This window comes from Polistes fuscatus, unplaced genomic scaffold (genome assembly GCF_010416935.1).
Source record: "Polistes fuscatus isolate 324 unplaced genomic scaffold, CU_Pfus_HIC Scaffold20, whole genome shotgun sequence".
NCBI classification, from domain to species: Eukaryota; Metazoa; Arthropoda; class Insecta; order Hymenoptera; family Vespidae; genus Polistes; species Polistes fuscatus.
The window spans coordinates 2,666,099-2,683,968 of NW_025113097.1; the positions used below are offsets into that span (position 1 = coordinate 2,666,099).

At 34.8% G+C, this 17,870-nt stretch overlaps 2 protein-coding genes across 6 annotated transcripts; one reads left to right on the forward strand and one right to left on the reverse strand.

The window, feature by feature from the left end:
- Positions 1-924: 924 nt before the first annotated feature.
- LOC122517545 (putative U5 small nuclear ribonucleoprotein 200 kDa helicase) lies at positions 925-8,948 on the forward strand. 3 transcript variants are annotated; one of them, XM_043635997.1, is made up of 7 exons: positions 925-1,080; positions 1,203-1,204; positions 1,600-1,763; positions 1,847-2,366; positions 2,462-2,708; positions 2,806-3,133; positions 3,271-8,948. In XM_043635997.1, exons 3-7 carry the CDS (start codon positions 1,675-1,677, stop codon positions 8,369-8,371), a joined length of 6,285 nt encoding a protein of 2,094 aa, XP_043491932.1. In that variant the 5' UTR covers positions 925-1,080; positions 1,203-1,204; positions 1,600-1,674; the 3' UTR covers positions 8,372-8,948. The 3 variants fall into 3 exon arrangements, with proteins under 3 accessions (XP_043491932.1, XP_043491931.1, XP_043491933.1); XM_043635996.1 differs by having other exon boundaries at positions 926-1,204; XM_043635998.1 differs by lacking the exons at positions 925-1,080; positions 1,203-1,204; positions 1,600-1,763 and having other exon boundaries at positions 1,842-1,928; positions 1,991-2,366.
- A 1,006-nt stretch (positions 8,949-9,954) lies between these two features.
- LOC122517547 lies at positions 9,955-17,160 on the reverse strand. 3 transcript variants are annotated; one of them, XM_043635999.1, is made up of 5 exons: positions 17,051-17,160; positions 16,734-16,966; positions 11,475-12,355; positions 10,829-11,296; positions 9,955-10,659 (listed from the first exon to the last, which is right to left on the reverse strand). In XM_043635999.1, the coding sequence occupies exons 3-5, from the start codon at positions 11,759-11,761 to the stop codon at positions 10,356-10,358; spliced, it is 1,059 nt and encodes a 352-aa protein (XP_043491934.1). In that variant the 5' UTR covers positions 11,762-12,355; positions 16,734-16,966; positions 17,051-17,160; the 3' UTR covers positions 9,955-10,355. The 3 variants fall into 3 exon arrangements, with proteins under 3 accessions (XP_043491934.1, XP_043491935.1, XP_043491936.1); XM_043636000.1 differs by having other exon boundaries at positions 16,734-16,787; positions 17,051-17,154; XM_043636001.1 differs by lacking the exon at positions 16,734-16,966 and having other exon boundaries at positions 17,051-17,156.
- Positions 17,161-17,870: the final 710 nt, after the last annotated feature.

Here is a 17,870-nt window from a genome sequence, read left to right on the forward strand (position 1 = left end):
AAAGAAAAAACAAAGAGAGAAAGAAAGAAAAAGAGAAGAAGGGAGAACTACTTTTCTAACAATAAGATATCTCGCAAAGTTCAAAGGTCCTCTCGATAATACGTTCGCTTGTTTAATAACGTTCACACTTGGGAGATAATTTCTTCATTATTATGGTCTCGATCAGTTTGTCCGTCTTGATCGTTCGCACATATTATCTCACTTCCTTCAGTATGAAACGCGGAGAAAAGATTTTTATTGATCGGTATCGATTATTCAAATTAATGAATGCTAAAAAGTGAAAGATTTAATGCTATTATTACACTCAATACCAGAGTTATCAATGTTTAAGGTTTACTTCTAGCGGAAGGGTCAAAATGATTTTTGTTAAAAACAAAGTACTTAGAAAAAAACATGCAATTGTAGATGCAATAGAAATAATTATTTTTTCTTTTTGCTTATTGCATGTAACACAATGCATATAAATTAAGATATAGAATTATATCTATATATAATTATTATATATAATTTTTATTATATATAATAATATATAATTAATATATATATAAATATATAATAATAAATATATAATAAATAAATATATAAAATATAATATTTTATATATTATATATAAATTAAGTTATAGATTAAGAAAATAAAAATTTAAGATTAAAGATTGGCAGTTATTTTGCACGTATGTATTATTAAAAACATTCACGAAGCTATGTGTGTGTGTGTGTGTGTATTAAAGGGTTAAATATAAAATTAATTTACATTTCAGGGTTTCCAAACTTTTTAAATTTTAAATGGATAAAGATACGATAAAACGAACCAATCACGTTTCGCCATAAGGAGGTCAACACTAGGATCGATAGGTATCGATAGGTATCGATAAGTGTAGCAGCGGTAAGTATCGATAGGTAGCGTTTAACCATCGTGGCTCCATCTACTGGTAGAAATTAACGATTGTTATATAGTTCAAGCATCGTAATATAAGTTGAGTAAATAGTTCATGGGTATACTCTTATATTATATAGAATTATACAAACAAAAATATAGTGAATGAAAAAATAATTGTATTGTGTGGGGAATAACCATTTGGTAATGCAGTTTATATTTTTGATAGATTAGTGAGTGAAGATTGCTAAGATTTTTACTGTAGAATTTATTTTATTACAACATGGCGGACGCTGCCGCACGACAATTGCAATACGAATATAAAGCGGTGAGTAACGAAGTGACATTTTTTACAAATATAAAAACATTATATGAGATAAACAATTGCACAGTACACCTAATTTTGTTTTTACACGAGCTCTTTTTTATGCGATTTTGATTTAACACCAAATTCTTAGAAGAAAATTTTGCTTTACCCAAACATTTCATTTGTGATGCAATATATTTTTTTACACGTATTCTTTGGGAACGTATCTATCTTGTAAATACAGAACTGGGTGTATTATTTATTAATAAGCATCTCACGAGGTTTATTAAGATATTCATTTTATAATAATTTTGCATGCTATAGTATAAGCAACATTACAAAATGTTTTCATATTCGATTATGCGTAGAGGATTACAAGAATGACTATTTTAAAGAAAACTTTTGTCTACTTCTAGAATTCAAATTTAGTTTTACAAGCTGACGTTCGACTAATAGAAAGGCGCAGTAGAGATGAAGCTACGGGTGAAGTTATGTCCCTTGTTGGGAAGCTCGATGGTACGCGCATGGGTGACAGAGCTCAACGAACAAAACCGGGAAAAGCTGAAGAGAGGAAAGCAAAGTAAGAAAATTATGTTTCATGTCATTCAATTTAATTATCGGTATAGTTATATCTATTTAAATATATAATTTTATATTTTGTAGACGTCAGAAGCGCGATGAAGCACAGTACGACTTTGCACGCATGAGAGGTGCCACTTTACTTTCCGAAGGAGTAGATGAAATGGTTGGTATCGTTTATCGACCCAAAACTCAAGAGACACGTCAAACTTACGAAGTATTGCTCAGTTTTATTCAAGAAGCTTTAGGCGATCAACCACGCGATATTTTGTGTGGTGCTGCGGATGAGGTTTTGGCAGTATTGAAAAATGACAGATTAAAAGAAAGAGAAAAGAAGAAGGAAACAGAATTGCTACTTGGTTCCCTGGCCGAAGAAAGATTTGCATTATTGGTGAATCTTGGAAAAAAGATAACAGATTTTGGAAATGATGAAAAAAGTACCACAAATGAAGAAAACATCGATGAAACATATGGAATTAATGTACAATTTGAAGAGAGCAGCGAGGAAGACGATGAAGATGTTTACGGAGAAGTTAGGGAGATCGATGATGAGGGAGACGAAGGAGAAGAAGCTAATGACGATAGAGCCATTCATGCTGAGAACGTAAGAAGAAAAATGATATTATAATTAAATAATTTAATTTATATTACAATTAATTTTTTATACAAATTTCAAATGAATATATTTCTTTTCTTTAGTTAGGTGGAGCAGAAGAGATGAAAAAGGAAAAACCATTGCATCCTCTTGATATAGATGCATATTGGCTACAAAGAAGATTAAGTAGGATATATGATGATGCGATGGTTTCCCAAGCAAGAGCAGCAGAAGTATTAACAGTTTTGAAGGATGCCAGCGACGATCGTGATTGTGAAAATCAATTAGTTTTACTTTTGGGTTATGACTGTTTTGACTTTATAAAACAGTTAAAAAAATATAGACACACGAGTATGTTAACGTATAAATAAATATAATTATTTTTGATTAATATAATTTTTTGAATAAGAGATAATCTTCTAATTGTTTTTTTTTTTTTTTAATTTAGTTGCCTACTGCACGATGTTAGCAGCCTCGCAGTCTGAATCGGAGAGGCAAAAAATACGTAATAAGATGAATGACGAACCAGTACTTGCAAAAATCTTAAAACAATTAGATACAGGAAAAGGTGATGACGATGCGGATGAAACAATGGAAGCCAGAGCACAGCGTAAGAGAAGAGAAGAAAATGAAGACACTGGAGGTCCAGGAGGTCAAGTCCAAGGAACCAGAAATTTAATAGACTTAGAAGATTTAATATTTGCACAAGGAAGTCATTTTATGGCAAACAAGCGTTGCCAACTGCCTGATGGAAGTTTTAGGAAACAAGGAAAAGGGTATGTATAGTGATAGGCTATCAATTACTCTTCCCATTGAAATGAAATAATGAATAATTAATCAAGGTTCTATGACCTTGTTCTCTATATATATTATAATTTATTATATTAATATTTTTGCCTTTGTATATTTTTAGATATGAAGAAGTTCATGTACCTGCTTTGAAACCCAAACCATTTGGCGACAGTGAGAAACTTTTACCGATCGAAGATTTACCAAAGTACGTTCAACCTGCTTTTGAGGGTTTTAAAACGTTGAACAGAATTCAAAGTCGTTTATATCAGAGTGCATTGGAAAGCGACGAAAATTTATTACTATGTGCTCCTACCGGTGCTGGAAAGACAAACGTTGCTCTACTCTGTATGATGCGTGAAATCGGCAAACACATTAATGCAGACGGCACGATAAATGCAGACGAATTCAAAATAATTTATGTTGCACCAATGCGTTCTCTTGTACAAGAAATGGTTGGTAATTTCGGAAAAAGATTATCAACTTACAATTTAACTGTTTCGGAATTAACTGGAGACCATCAACTGACTAGAGAACAAATAGCTGCGACCCAAGTAATTGTTTGCACACCAGAAAAGTGGGACATTATAACGCGTAAAGGTGGTGAAAAGACGTTCACCTCGTTAGTAAGATTAATTATAATTGATGAAATTCATTTGTTGCACGACGAAAGAGGTCCGGTTTTAGAAGCCTTGGTTGCAAGAACGATCAGGAATATTGAAACCACTCAAGAAGATGTTCGGCTTGTAGGTCTTTCGGCTACATTACCAAATTATCAAGATGTTGCCACATTTCTACGTATTAAAATGGAAACTGGTCTTTTCTACTTTGACAACAGTTTCAGGCCTGTTGCATTAGAACAGCAATATATTGGTGTGACAGAAAAGAAAGCATTGAAACGATTTCAAGTTATGAATGAAATAGTTTATGAAAAAACAATGGAGCATGCTGGTCGGAATCAAGTATTAATTTTCGTGCATTCTCGCAAGGAGACTGGAAAAACTGCACGTGCAATCAGGGACATGTGTTTAGAAAAAGATACCCTAGGCCAATTTCTTCGAGAAGGTTCTGCATCTATGGAAGTATTGAGAAGTGAAGCGGAACAAGTCAAGAATCAAGAGCTTAAAGATTTATTGCCGTATGGATTCGCTATCCATCATGCTGGTATGACAAGGGTAGATCGTACTTTAGTTGAAGATCTCTTTGCTGATAGGCACATACAAGTTCTTGTTTCGACTGCTACTTTGGCTTGGGGTGTTAACTTACCAGCTCATACAGTAATTATCAAAGGTACACAAGTATATAATCCAGAAAAAGGCAGGTGGGTTGAATTAGGTGCCTTAGATGTTTTACAAATGTTAGGTCGAGCTGGTCGTCCGCAATATGACACTAAAGGTGAAGGAATTTTAATTACTAATCATAGCGAACTTCAGTACTATTTATCTCTTTTAAACCAGCAATTACCAATAGAATCGCAATTGATTAGCAAGCTACCAGATATGTTAAATGCAGAGATAGTTTTAGGTACTATTCAAAATATCAGAGATGCCGTCACTTGGCTTGGTTATACATATTTATATGTCAGAATGCCACGTTGTCCTAATCTCTATGGAATAGGTCATGACAAATTAAGAGAAGATCCTTTATTAGAATTACATAGAGCGGATTTGATTCATTCTGCCGCAGTTGCGTTAGACAGAAGTGGTTTAATCAAATACGATCGTAAATCTGGAAATTTCCAAGCAACCGAGTTGGGTAGAATAGCTTCGCATTATTATTGTACTCACGAAACAATGTCTACGTACAATCAACTTCTCAAGCGAACATTAAGCGAGATCGAATTGTTCCGAGTATTCTCGTTGTCCAGCGAATTCAAAAATATTAATGTCAGAGAGGAAGAGAAATTGGAATTGCAAAAGTTGATGGAACGGGTACCTATACCAGTTAAAGAGAGTATAGAAGAGCCTAGTGCTAAAGTGAATGTATTGTTACAAGCATACATCTCACAATTAAAATTGGAAGGATTTGCTCTGATGTCCGATATGATGTTGGTTACGCAATCGGCAACGCGATTAATGAGAGCTATATTTGAAATTGTGTTGTTCCGCGGATGGGCTCAATTAGCGGATAAATGTTTATCCTTGTGTAAAATGATAGATCGTAGAATGTGGCAATCCATGTCGCTTTTAAGACAATTCCGAAAGATGCCGGAGGAAATAGTGAAGAAAATAGAAAAGAAAAACATGCCATGGGAAAGATTGTACGATCTCGGACCGAACGAAATCGGTGAAATGATACGATCGCCCAAATTAGGAAAAACTATTTATAAATATGTCCATCAGTTTCCAAAATTGGAATTATCGACGCATATCCAACCGATCACGCGATCCACCTTGCGTGTCGAATTAACAATTGCGCCTGATTTTCAATGGGACGAGAAAGTGCACGGTGCTTCTGAAGCATTTTGGATTCTCGTGGAAGACGTCGATTCCGAGGTCATACTACATCACGAATATTTCCTTTTAAAAGCGAAATACGCGACCGACGAGCATTTGATCAAATTCTTTGTTCCAGTATTTGAACCTTTACCGCCGCAATATTTCTTACGTGTAGTATCGGACAGATGGATCGGTGTTGAGACTCAATTACCCGTCAGTTTTAGACATCTTATATTACCAGAAAAGAATCTACCGCCAACAGAATTATTAGATCTTCAGCCTTTACCAATAACCGCGTTGAGAAACGCTAAATTCGAAAATTTATATGCCAACAAATTTCCGCAATTTAATCCAATACAAACACAAGTATTCAATGCGGTATACAATTCCGACGATAACGTCTTTGTCGGGGCACCAACTGGATCTGGAAAGACTACTATTGCCGAGTTTGCGGTACTTCGTTTGTTGACACAAAATCCGGAAGGTAGATGCGTCTATATGGTCAGCAAGGAAGCATTGGCTGAGCTAGTTTATGCCGATTGGCTGGTAAAGTTTGGCCAACAATTGAGTAGGAAAGTAGTTTTACTAACTGGAGAAACTGGAACGGATCTTAAGTTACTCGCTAAAGGACAAATAGTCATAACGACAGCTGACAAATGGGATGTGCTTTCTCGAAGATGGAAGCAACGTAAGAATGTACAGAATATCCAACTATTTATTGTAGATGAATTGCAATTAATCGGTGGTGAAGAAGGTCCCGTCTTAGAAGTAGCTTGCTCCAGAGCGAGATATATTTCCTCTCAGTTGGATAAACCAACTAGGATAGTAGCGTTGTCAGCGTCATTGGCCGATGCTAAGGATGCAGCACAATGGTTGGGTGCACCAGCTGCTGCAACTTTTAACTTTCATCCTTCTGTGAGACCTGTACCATTGGAATTACATGTTCAAGGCATTAACATCACTCATAATGCCTCAAGACTGGCTGCCATGGCCAAACCGGTGTATAACGCGATACTGAGACATGCTGCGCACAAACCTGTTATTGTTTTTGTGCCGACTCGTCGACAAGCCAGATTAACAGCTATCGATTTATTAACATTTACAGCAGCAGAGGGTGCACCATCAAGATTTTTCCATGCCGAGGAAGCTGATATCAAACCCTTCTTAGATAGAATGACAGATAAAACATTGAAAGAGACCTTGTCTCAAGGTATAGCTTATTTGCATGAAGGACTTTCCGCGGATGATCGACGTTTAGTCGAACAATTATTTGACAGTGATGCCATTCAAGTAGCAGTGGCAACCAGAGACTTGTGTTGGAGTTTATCCATTAGTTCACATCTGGTAGTAGTAATGGACACTCAGTGTTACAATGGCAAAACTCATGCGTACGAGGATTACCCGATAACAGATGTTTTACAAATGGTAGCACGAGCTAATCGACCACTGGAAGACGACGATGCCAAGTGCGTGCTTCTTTGTCAAAGTTCTAAAAAGGATTTCTTTAAAAAGTTCTTAAACGAACCATTACCGGTAGAGAGTCATTTGGATCACAGGTTACACGATCACTTCAACGCTGAAATAGTTACAAAAACGATAGAAAACAAGCAGGACGCAGTTGACTACCTTACATGGACATTCCTATATAGGAGACTCACTCAAAATCCAAATTATTACGGATTGCAAGGAATCACGCACAGACACTTGTCGGATCATCTGTCCGAATTAGTTGAAACAACATTGAATGATCTTGAACAAGCCAAGTGTGTAGCTGTCGAGGATGAAATGGACACTTTACCATTGAATCTTGGAATGATCGCTGCTTATTATTACATCAATTATGCCACAATTGAATTGTTCAGTCTATCTTTGAACAACAAAACGAAGATCCGCGGTCTATTGGAGATTATATCGGCAGCTGCGGAATACGAAACTGTTCCGGTAAGACAACGAGAAGAGAATTTATTGAGAAGTTTGGCTTCGCGACTTCCTCACGCGCCTCAAGCAACTAGAATGGCTGATCCTCACGTGAAAGCCCAACTACTTTTGCAAGCTCACCTTTCTAGAATACAGTTAGGCCCAGAATTACAAAAAGACACGGAATTAGTTTTAAGCAAAGCAGTTAGGTTGATACAAGCCTGCGTCGATGTCCTTAGTTCTTCTGGTTGGTTGACGCCTGCCGTTGCTGCTATGGAATTGGCACAGATGGTAACGCAAGCGATGTGGTCGAAAGATTCTTATCTCAAACAATTACCGCACTTTACCTCAGAAACGATCAAACGATGCACAGAAAAGAAAGTTGAGACAGTTTTTGACGTGATAGAACTCGAATTTGACGATAGGAATAGACTTTTACAGCTTACGGATGCACAAATGGCGGACGTTGCTAAATTTTGTAATCGTTATCCCAACATTGAAATGTCTTACGAGGTTCAGGACAAGGATAAATTGCACAGTGGCGGTACCGTGAATGTTATTGTACAGCTCGAAAGAGAAGATGAAGTAACTGGTCCAGTAGTAGCACCATTCTTCCCACAAAAACGCGAGGAAGGTTGGTGGGTTGTCATCGGAGATCCTAAGACGAATTCTTTACTCTCCATCAAGAGATTAACTTTGCAACAAAAGGCTAAAGTGAGATTGGATTTTGTTGCCCCGACACCAGGACAGCATTCGTATACTTTATATTTTATGAGCGATGCGTATCTTGGATGTGATCAAGAGTACAAATTTACAATCAACGTTGGTGAATACGAATCAGATGCAAGTTCTGGTTCCGAATCTGAATAAAAACATTGCTGAATTTATATCATCGATATCAGGTAGAATAATACTTGCCTGAGTGCTTTTTAAAATCAAGGTATCACATGTATGTGTCTTTTAACTTTCATATTCATGTGGAGACCAAAGCAATTCAATCGATAAGACCAATTCAGCACTTGATTATAATATCTTTCTAATATAGGTCAAATAACATTTTTTCTATATGTATAATAGATTCTGCGATTTTATTAGGATTCCATACCATCCGGATAAAGGATGTACTGCGAGACTCACAAATGTAACATTCGGAAGAAACGTTAAATATATAAGAAGAAAAGCGTACGTTATTCAATCACACATCCATCATTTTAACAACCCCAGGAATGTATAGATATACGCACATATACATATTATATATATATATATATATCTCTTTTCATTGGTATGTGTGTATGTCTGTGTATACGTGAGTGTTTATTGTGTGTATGGCACATAATACTGATAATTATTTGCATATAAGCGAAATCTATTAATCGGTCAGTTTTGAACGGTCAGAGAATTTGTATAAAAGTAAATTTCAAAGATTACAGTTTTTATTGGAGAATTTATTTGTTCATTCTTTTTTTTCTATTTATGTTTGACGGTTGTTAAGGCTTTTATAGGAACACGTATTATGAAACTGAAGGCAGATCGTAGAGAGCTTTTCGTGTTTTCTGTGAAAATATTTGTCGTTCGAAGTTAATGCGGATGATTTTCCATAATAAATAGAAAAATACTTGTATTGTACTGTATGTGTATGTGTGTGCTATATCAAATCGAATATAAAACGTTTTTTTTTCTTTCTGTTTTCTCTAGAAAATGTATAAAGTTGTAATTATTAAAATAAAAAAATCACTCGAATATATATTATCGGAAGTTAAACGAATGGAAAAAAGCTCGATAGAATACAAAAAAAAAAAAAAAGAAATCTTTCTTAAAGCTCATTGCGATCTTTCCTTAGTTTGAACGTTACGATTTTGTTGTAACTTAATTAATACTTATCCTGAACACCTGGCGAGACGCGATTAATCGAAATCTACGCTTCTAAGAAAGATAATAATAAAGCTTCTTTCTTAAATATTTCAATTTACAATATAATAGTAGCAGAGTCGAGCACAACGACGCTACCAAATATAATGATGGACAAAAAAATAAAAGGTAAGATTTTGATTATACGGTCTACGTATGTGTATCTTCGATGCAACGACAATAATAATCAATCTTGTAGTACGTTTTTTTAATTTGATCTCATCAACGAGGAAAATAAGGAAGAAAATGTTGTCATCGAATAAGAAATATGGTAAATACATACACAAGTATGTACACACACATATATATATATCATATAAACTGTCGGTGCATCGACTTTATCGTTGAAAAAAAAATGATAAATCGTGATGTCGCATTTTTAATAGTCTCATCATATAATACTATGGTTCTAGGTGCGTGCACTTAGTGAATTAGCGAGAATCCGTTAAACTTTTCCTACATCTTTCACATCCGATCAACCCAAATTTTTCGGATATGCTTATTCAAATTCTTTCCTATTTTCCTTTATTTTATTTCCCTTGTTTTTGTCTTTTTATTTATTTTTTTAATGCGATATATCATTTGGACGAGAGGGGACGGACGTCTCTCAACCGCGCGTCTAACGAGGATTTTCCTCTTTTTCATATCTTTTTTTCGATTGCAACGAACCTTTTGTTCCTCTGTGAAAAGGCCTTCCGTTTTACGTAAATTAGATATCGATTTTTATTTATTTATTTATGTATGTATGTATGTATGTCTATATATCATGTACTTTAAATTGAGATTAAAAATAAAAAAAAGACAAAAATTAGAAAAAAAAGAAATAAAAAAACAGAAGAAGAAGAAGAAGAAGAAGGCAGAAATAATACGTCGATGCCGATTAGTCCGTTTTCCGTAAGCGCCATGGGTGCTTGATAAGCCGATTATCATCGATCGATTAGGATTATTCGACACTATCGACAATTGCCGTATCATCGAGGGTGTGAAGCCAATTGAAAATCATCATGTTCCTCTCGTACTTGGATAATTGATTACCGCGTTCCCTTTCGACGTCTCTGACGGTCAACGCATGATTCCGTTCCTTTCGACCGATTACCGATGTACCGGAAAGCGTTGAAGTAGTACCAGGTACGAGCAATGTCGTACCTGGTGCACCTGTTTGCGCTGCACTTGCCGCTGCCTCCAATTGGTCCAAGTTGAATTCGCTTTGGGATAGTCGTTCGAGAGCTCGGTAAGTCGTCAGCAATCTATGGAACATTTGAATTATTAATAAGTGTATCACGGGTAAGTTAGACAAGGTAAAGAAACAATCAGAACGTTCTGATTTGTTTTGTATCTTCTCCAAATTTCTTAATTTAATAATAATTGAATTTTACGATAAAATAGGTTAGTTTGGACGTAGGAAATAAATGTTACCTTCGGCGTATATAATTTTGTCGGACCTTCTTATTGACGGACCTTATAAGATCGGCACCTGTAAAAGGTATCGGTGGAGGTGGCGGAGCTGGCGGGGGTTGTGGCGCGGAGGAATGAGAGCTCGAGGTTTGTTGTGGTTGTTCTTGCGCTGCACCACCGTGAGGACTCGGAAGTTGAGACGTACTCGCGACAGGTTCCCCAACAGCGACCCACGTGCTGCAGGATCTCGAAGCGTGATCGAGCCTCGCGTGTTCCAAAAGTAAATTGTTTCTTTGAGTATCGAGTGCCAAGGCTGATACGGCCGAACGAAGTCCGGCTGCTGGTACGGACGCGTCCGGGCTTGGTAATTGCGAAACGTCGCTCGTACTGAAGCTTTTACGAAGACCCAATGCCGAGGAAAGAACGCCGCAACTGCGGATCAGATCGTTCTCTTCCTCGAACCAGAGGATTTCCGGAATATCCGCTGGTCTGTACACCAGATGGATAAAAATCAATATCTTTTAGAATAGGTTATAGGTTAGAAGATTATTAATTAATCCCTTTTTCGAATGCCATCAAAATGAAATCAAAAGTGTATATCGAGATGAGCAAGCCCATTATTTTTATTTTGCTCCGTACACGAATAGGTCAATGGATATTCACCCACCTGTTATCCTGAATCTGACGATCGGGTTTCGGCGAGGGTCCCCGTCCAGCCAACTGCACATCGCTATACGATTTGAAGGTAACCAACCTGTTAGCACATCGTAATTCGCTCGCTATCGAGGATACACTGAAAAGGGAGATATCGGTGGTAACACTTTCGTGGCTTGGCGAACGCAACATTCGCGATGTCACCTGAAGCGTAGGGCAATGTACGGTAATCAGACTGTTGCAACCTTGCGTGCAAACGTTTGGCACCGGCGAGGCTGGTTTGGTCTCGCTTTCCGACATGCTTGCTTTCTTTTTTTTTTTTTTTTCCTTTTATCTTTCTTTTTCCCCTTTTATCCTTTTATTTTCTTCCCTTCCTCGAGCCTTTCCTTCTTAACCGTTTGAATTTCGTTCGTGAATTATGAAGGATCTTATCAAGTTGGACGCGTTTGCCGCGATGATCATCGTTTCCGAGCCAACTCGAGCCGAATAAACTGTCCTTTCAAGATTCACTCGACTACGTCGTCTATTTTAATAACACGACACCGGGCTTGTTCGTAATAAAGAAGCTTCCCAACGTCCATCGACGCGAAGAAAACAAGCCTCTTTCCCACCCGAGCAACAACACTTTGCGAACTCCTACCGAGTAGTTTATCCGTGACCTTGCTCCAACCGCTCGAGTCTCGATCGTTCCACTTATCTTCGTCGTCTTAATTTATCGCATGTGTATCCTCCTCTCCTTGCTAAATCTAACGATACACTTTTCTATTTTTCATTATTTCCTTTTTCAAAACAATACGTTCGTTTATCTCTCTGTTTTGTTTTCTTCTTTTTTCTTCTTCTTTTTCTTCGCTCCTCTCTCTTTTTATCGTCGCTAATTTATTTCATATTTTTACACTGAAAAAAGTTCAAATATAAATGATTTTAATTCCCAACGTGAGTCACACACACACACATATACACATACACACTTATGTATACCTTATCTCTCGCGTATACGAAATAATACCTTTCTACTTTGCGAAAGTTTGCGATATGGAAAATTGCTTGGCACGAGTGTTAAAAGCACCATAGATATTAACATGGAAAATTGATCCTTTCAAAATGAATATTCTATTTATTTTAATCATTTTTATGAGCCTTCGAACTGCATGAAAAGGGGGCGGGGGTGGGGGTATTTCTTATAAAAAGTTTTATCGTTATCGGAAACGTACGATCACGGAAAAATAATCAAACGAGGATAACTTTCGCTCGCGCGAATAAAAATGATCGAATTATTTGTTTAAAAAGAACGAAATAAACGAAAAGGACTACTTGCAACGAAGAATGCAACGGGACGGTGACTGAATGCATCGCATGCAAGGAAAAGTTTCTCGCTGTCTGTTTCCTTTTCTTATAGGTGCGCGCAATTTCTCGTTCTATCTTTTTCTTTCCTTCTATTCTTTCGCGTTCGAAAGATCTTTCCTCTCTTCCTCGTAGTTCTCTTTGCGCATCAACGATAAACTAAAGAAATATTATCTAACCGCAAAAAAACAACTAGTCGCGTACTATCAGGCTAGAACAATCAGCTGTTCTCGTAAAATTTCGATTATTTTCATTTTCTTTTAATTTATTTTTTATCACGCGCAGGTACGGACGTTCCTTGTTTTTTTTTTATTCTCATTTTCATTAAAATATCAACGAATGAATAAATATTCTGAACAAATAATTAATCGTATGATTTTTGTTAACATTGTATTTATTTATTTCCTTTTTCTTTTAATTTTCTTTTAATTAATTTAATTTAATTTCTTTTAATTTCTATTAATTTAATTTCTTTTAATTAATCTTTAAATATTTTATTTCTTTGACGAATATAAAATATTGTAAGAAACTTTTGCGAAATAAAAACAAAAAAATCTACAATCAATCGTTGTCGTACCTTCGAGTCCAATTGAACGTTTCTACAATTAATAAAAAAAATATTATCTAATCTCGTCGATTCCGTGATCTAATCATACCGATTGTTTGTTAAAAGAAAAAAAAAAGAAAAAAGAAAATAGGAGAGCAAAGAAAACCGATAGAAGAGAGTCATTATCGTATCGAGAACATTGACGATTCGCGAAGCACAGGTGAGAAAACGTGCAAAAGCAAATGTGAAATCTGTTTGTGAAAATAAAACAAAAAAAAAAGAGGAATCGATCGATCATTTGACAATTTTCTAGATGTTGTTGCTAGCTAAAAGGATAACGGGATATAATTGGATACGAAAATATTTCAATATTAAGACGAAAAAAAAGAAAAAGAAACAGCTGAAAGGTAATTTCATATTTTTAATTAATAAATAAATAATAAATAATAAAGTAATTTCGATATGAAAATAATATTTTTCGGATAGAATCGATAATATTTTCATTTCCGATTCATGTTTTCACGAAGGAGTCGTTAAATTTTCACGCCATATTTCAAGGTTCACGAACTTTTCCTCGAATCGATAGTTCGATTCGGATCGACGAACGAAGGAGTCTACTAGTTTTCATGGTCGTTGATGCATGAATGATTCAGCCGATGGTACGGAAGAATACCTTTATGTATCAAGAATATAAAGAGTTAGAGAATGGGGTTTATATTTTGTGTCGCAGTGGTAATAATTTCATTGTACCGTTCGATCGTACGTGTGATTTGGCAACTTCTTTATGCACCATGCAGTCGAATCGTGACGGATAGTTCTCGTTAAAGCAATAAATTGGAAGGAAGGCGCCTGACAGTCGACATTCGGGGGTGTTTAGTTCGATAGTTCTAGAGAAAAACTGTCCCTAAATACTGTAACATCGGTTCATCATTGAAGTGTCTATTTTTAGAATACATTTTTATGATTTTACTTGATAAATATGAGCCAAGACAATCATTATTTGAATTATTTCATAAGTTATACGATTGTTACTGTATACATTTATTACAATTCATTGAAATTTATTATTCGATAGTTCTAGAGAAAAACTATCCCTAAATACTGTAACATTGTATGAGAAGTGTCTACTTTTAGAATACATTTTTATGATTCTACTTGATAAATATGAGCCAAGACAATCATTATTTGAATTATTTCATAAATTATACGATTGTTACTGTATACATTTATTACAATTCATTGAAATTTATTATTCGATAGTTCTAGAGAAAAACTATCCCTAAATACTGTAACATCATATGAGAAGTGTCTACTTTTAGAATACATTTTTATGATTCTACTTGATAAATATGAGCCAAGACAATCATTATTTGAATTATTTCATAAATTATACGATTGTTACTGTATACATTTATTACAATTCATTGAAATTTATTATTCGATAGTTCTAGAGAAAAACTATCCCTAAATACTGTAACATTGTATGAGAAGTGTCTACTTTTAGAATACATTTTTATCATTCTACTTGATAAATATGAGCCAAGACAATCATTATTTGAATATTTCATAAATTATACGATTGTCACTGTATACATTTATTACAATTCATTGAAATTTATTATTCGATAGTTCTAGAGAAAAACTATCCCTAAATACTGTAACATCATATGAGAAGTGTCTATTTTTAGAATACATTTTTATCATTCTACTTGATAAATATGAGCCAAGACAATCATTATTTGAATTATTTCATAAATTATACGATTGTCACTGTATACATTTATTACAATTCATTGAAATTTATTATTCGATAGTTCTAGAGAAAAACTATCCCTAAATACTGTAACATCATATGAGAAGTGTCTATTTTTAGAATACATTTTTATCATTCTACTTGATAAATATGAGCCAAGACAATCATTATTTGAATTATTTCATAAATTATACGATTGTTACTGTATACATTTATTACAATTCATTGAAATTTATTATTCGATAGTTCTAGAGAAAAACTATCCCTAAATACTGTAACATCGTATGAGAAGTGTCTACTTTTAGAATACATTTTATCATTCTACTTGATAAATATGAGCCAAGACAATCATTATTTGAATTATTTCATAAATTATACGATTGTCACTGTATACATTTATTACAATTCATTGAAATTTATTATTCGATAGTTCTAGAGAAAAACTATCCCTAAATACTGTAACATCATATGAGAAGTGTCTATTTTTAGAATACATTTTTATCATTCTACTTGATAAATATGAGCCAAGACAATCATTATTTGAATTATTTCATAAATTATACGATTGTTACTGTATACATTTATTACAATTCATTGAAATTTATTATTCGATAGTTCTAGAGAAAAACTATCCCTAAATACTGTAACATCATATGAGAAGTGTCTATTTTTAGAATACATTTTTATCATTCTACTTGATAAATATGAGCCAAGACAATCATTATTTGAATTATTTCATAAATTATACGATTGTTACTGTATACATTTATTACAATTCATTGAAATTTATTATTCGATAGTTCTAGAGAAAAACTATCCCTAAATACTGTAACATTGTATGAGAAGTGTCTACTTTAGAATACATTTTTATCATTCTACTTGATAAAGATGAGCCAAGACAATCATTATTTCAATTATTTCATAAATTATACGATTGTTACTGTATACATTTATTACAATTCATTGAAATTTATTATTCGATAGTTCTAGAGAAAAACTATCCCTAAATACTGTAACATTGTATGAGAAGTGTCTACTTTTAGAATACATTTTTATCATTCTACTTGATAAATATGAGCTAAGACAATCATTATTTGAATTACTTCATAAGTTATACGATTGTTACTGTATACATTTATTACAATTCACTGAAATTTATTAACGAAAAAATTCTATTCAATTCAAAGTTGACGTTAGTTGGCGTGTTTCCCTTTTCCCTTTTTCCAAATCGATTAGTTTGCGCTATTTCCGAACCCTGTCCTCTTATTTTTCTTAGATACTCTTATAAAAATGATTATATAAATCTCACGGGGGTTTTATCGATAGGGTATAATAACATTAAATAGTTTCGCGAGATGCAGTCCTTGGTGTCACGTAACAATTTACTCGTTAATAATCAAACGTAAACAATAATCAAACGCGCAAAGTGGATTATTTTGATTGTCTAAGGATAAGTATCAGTAAGTCATACCGTTTCACGGCTGACCAATCGATGCTACTACTAACGTTCCAAGTCCGAACGATATCCGAATGAAAAAGCATCGTCGAAATTGTAAGATTTTCATATTTTGCGACCACTTTCAACAACAAAAACAACAATATCATTTATACACGTATACATATATACAAACCTATAAACGAAGGAAGAGTAAGACACAATATATCCACCATTCGAATAGAACACACTGTAAATAGACACTCACGGATATTCACCTGACATATACATATACATATACATATATATATTTCACTGGACAATGAAAAATGTCTTTCTCGTGAATTGGATCGAAGTGTAAAGAAAATTCAATCGAAGTTATCTTCAGTAAACGAATTCAAAGAAAATTAGTGTAGGTGATTAGTAAACCTGAAAGACAAATAATTTCTAAGATGTTGCTAACTCGAATTAGGGGTGAGTGAGTGAGAGAGAGAGAGAGAGACACACACGTACGTAGTTGTTGTTGAACGCAGCAGGACGCGCGAACCGGAGGAGATTGTCTCCCTGGGCTTTACACGGTCGACGCTCGGCTTCGAACCTTCGGGGGGTGGGGATGCGAAGGGGGGGTTGTTGCTTAGTGCACAGGCGTCGATCGATATGAACGCGAACGGAAAGCCACCCTCTCACGATTCGCGACTCTCCTTCGCCGGCTACTCGTGCCCTAGGTTACTCGACTCGCAACCCCTAGGCACTCCCGATACTATGTAGTACCTCTCTTATTTTCTTCCTTTACCTTTTTTCTCCTCCTCTCTCTTTCTTTCTCACTCTTTCTGTTCAAGTTAGACGAAGAGGTCTCGCTTGATGCTATTGTTAGAAATTATTATACCTCCTTCTGTTATACTTTTCATATTTTTTCCTTTAATGGACGAGCTAGCTAATTTGAAACTTTTTTTTATTTTTTTCTGCAGCATGATTATGTCATGATTTTTTTATTCGATTTATTAAATATGATAATTATTATAGATCTGTAATATTTATTAGATAATAATTACATGTGCACTATGAGCAAAATAAGGATGAGATATCTGACGCACTATTTGTTTTGTAAGTCCTTTACTTTTTTTTACCTACTCTCCCTCTCACTCTCTCACTCTTTCTGTTCAAGCTAGACGAAGAGGTCTCGCTTGATACTATTGTTAGAAATTATTATACCTCTTTCTGTTATACTTTTCATATTTTTTCCTTTAATGGACGAGCTAGCTAATTTGAAACTTTTGTTTATTTTTTTTTGCAACATGATGAATATATCATAATTTTTTTCTTCTTTTTTTAT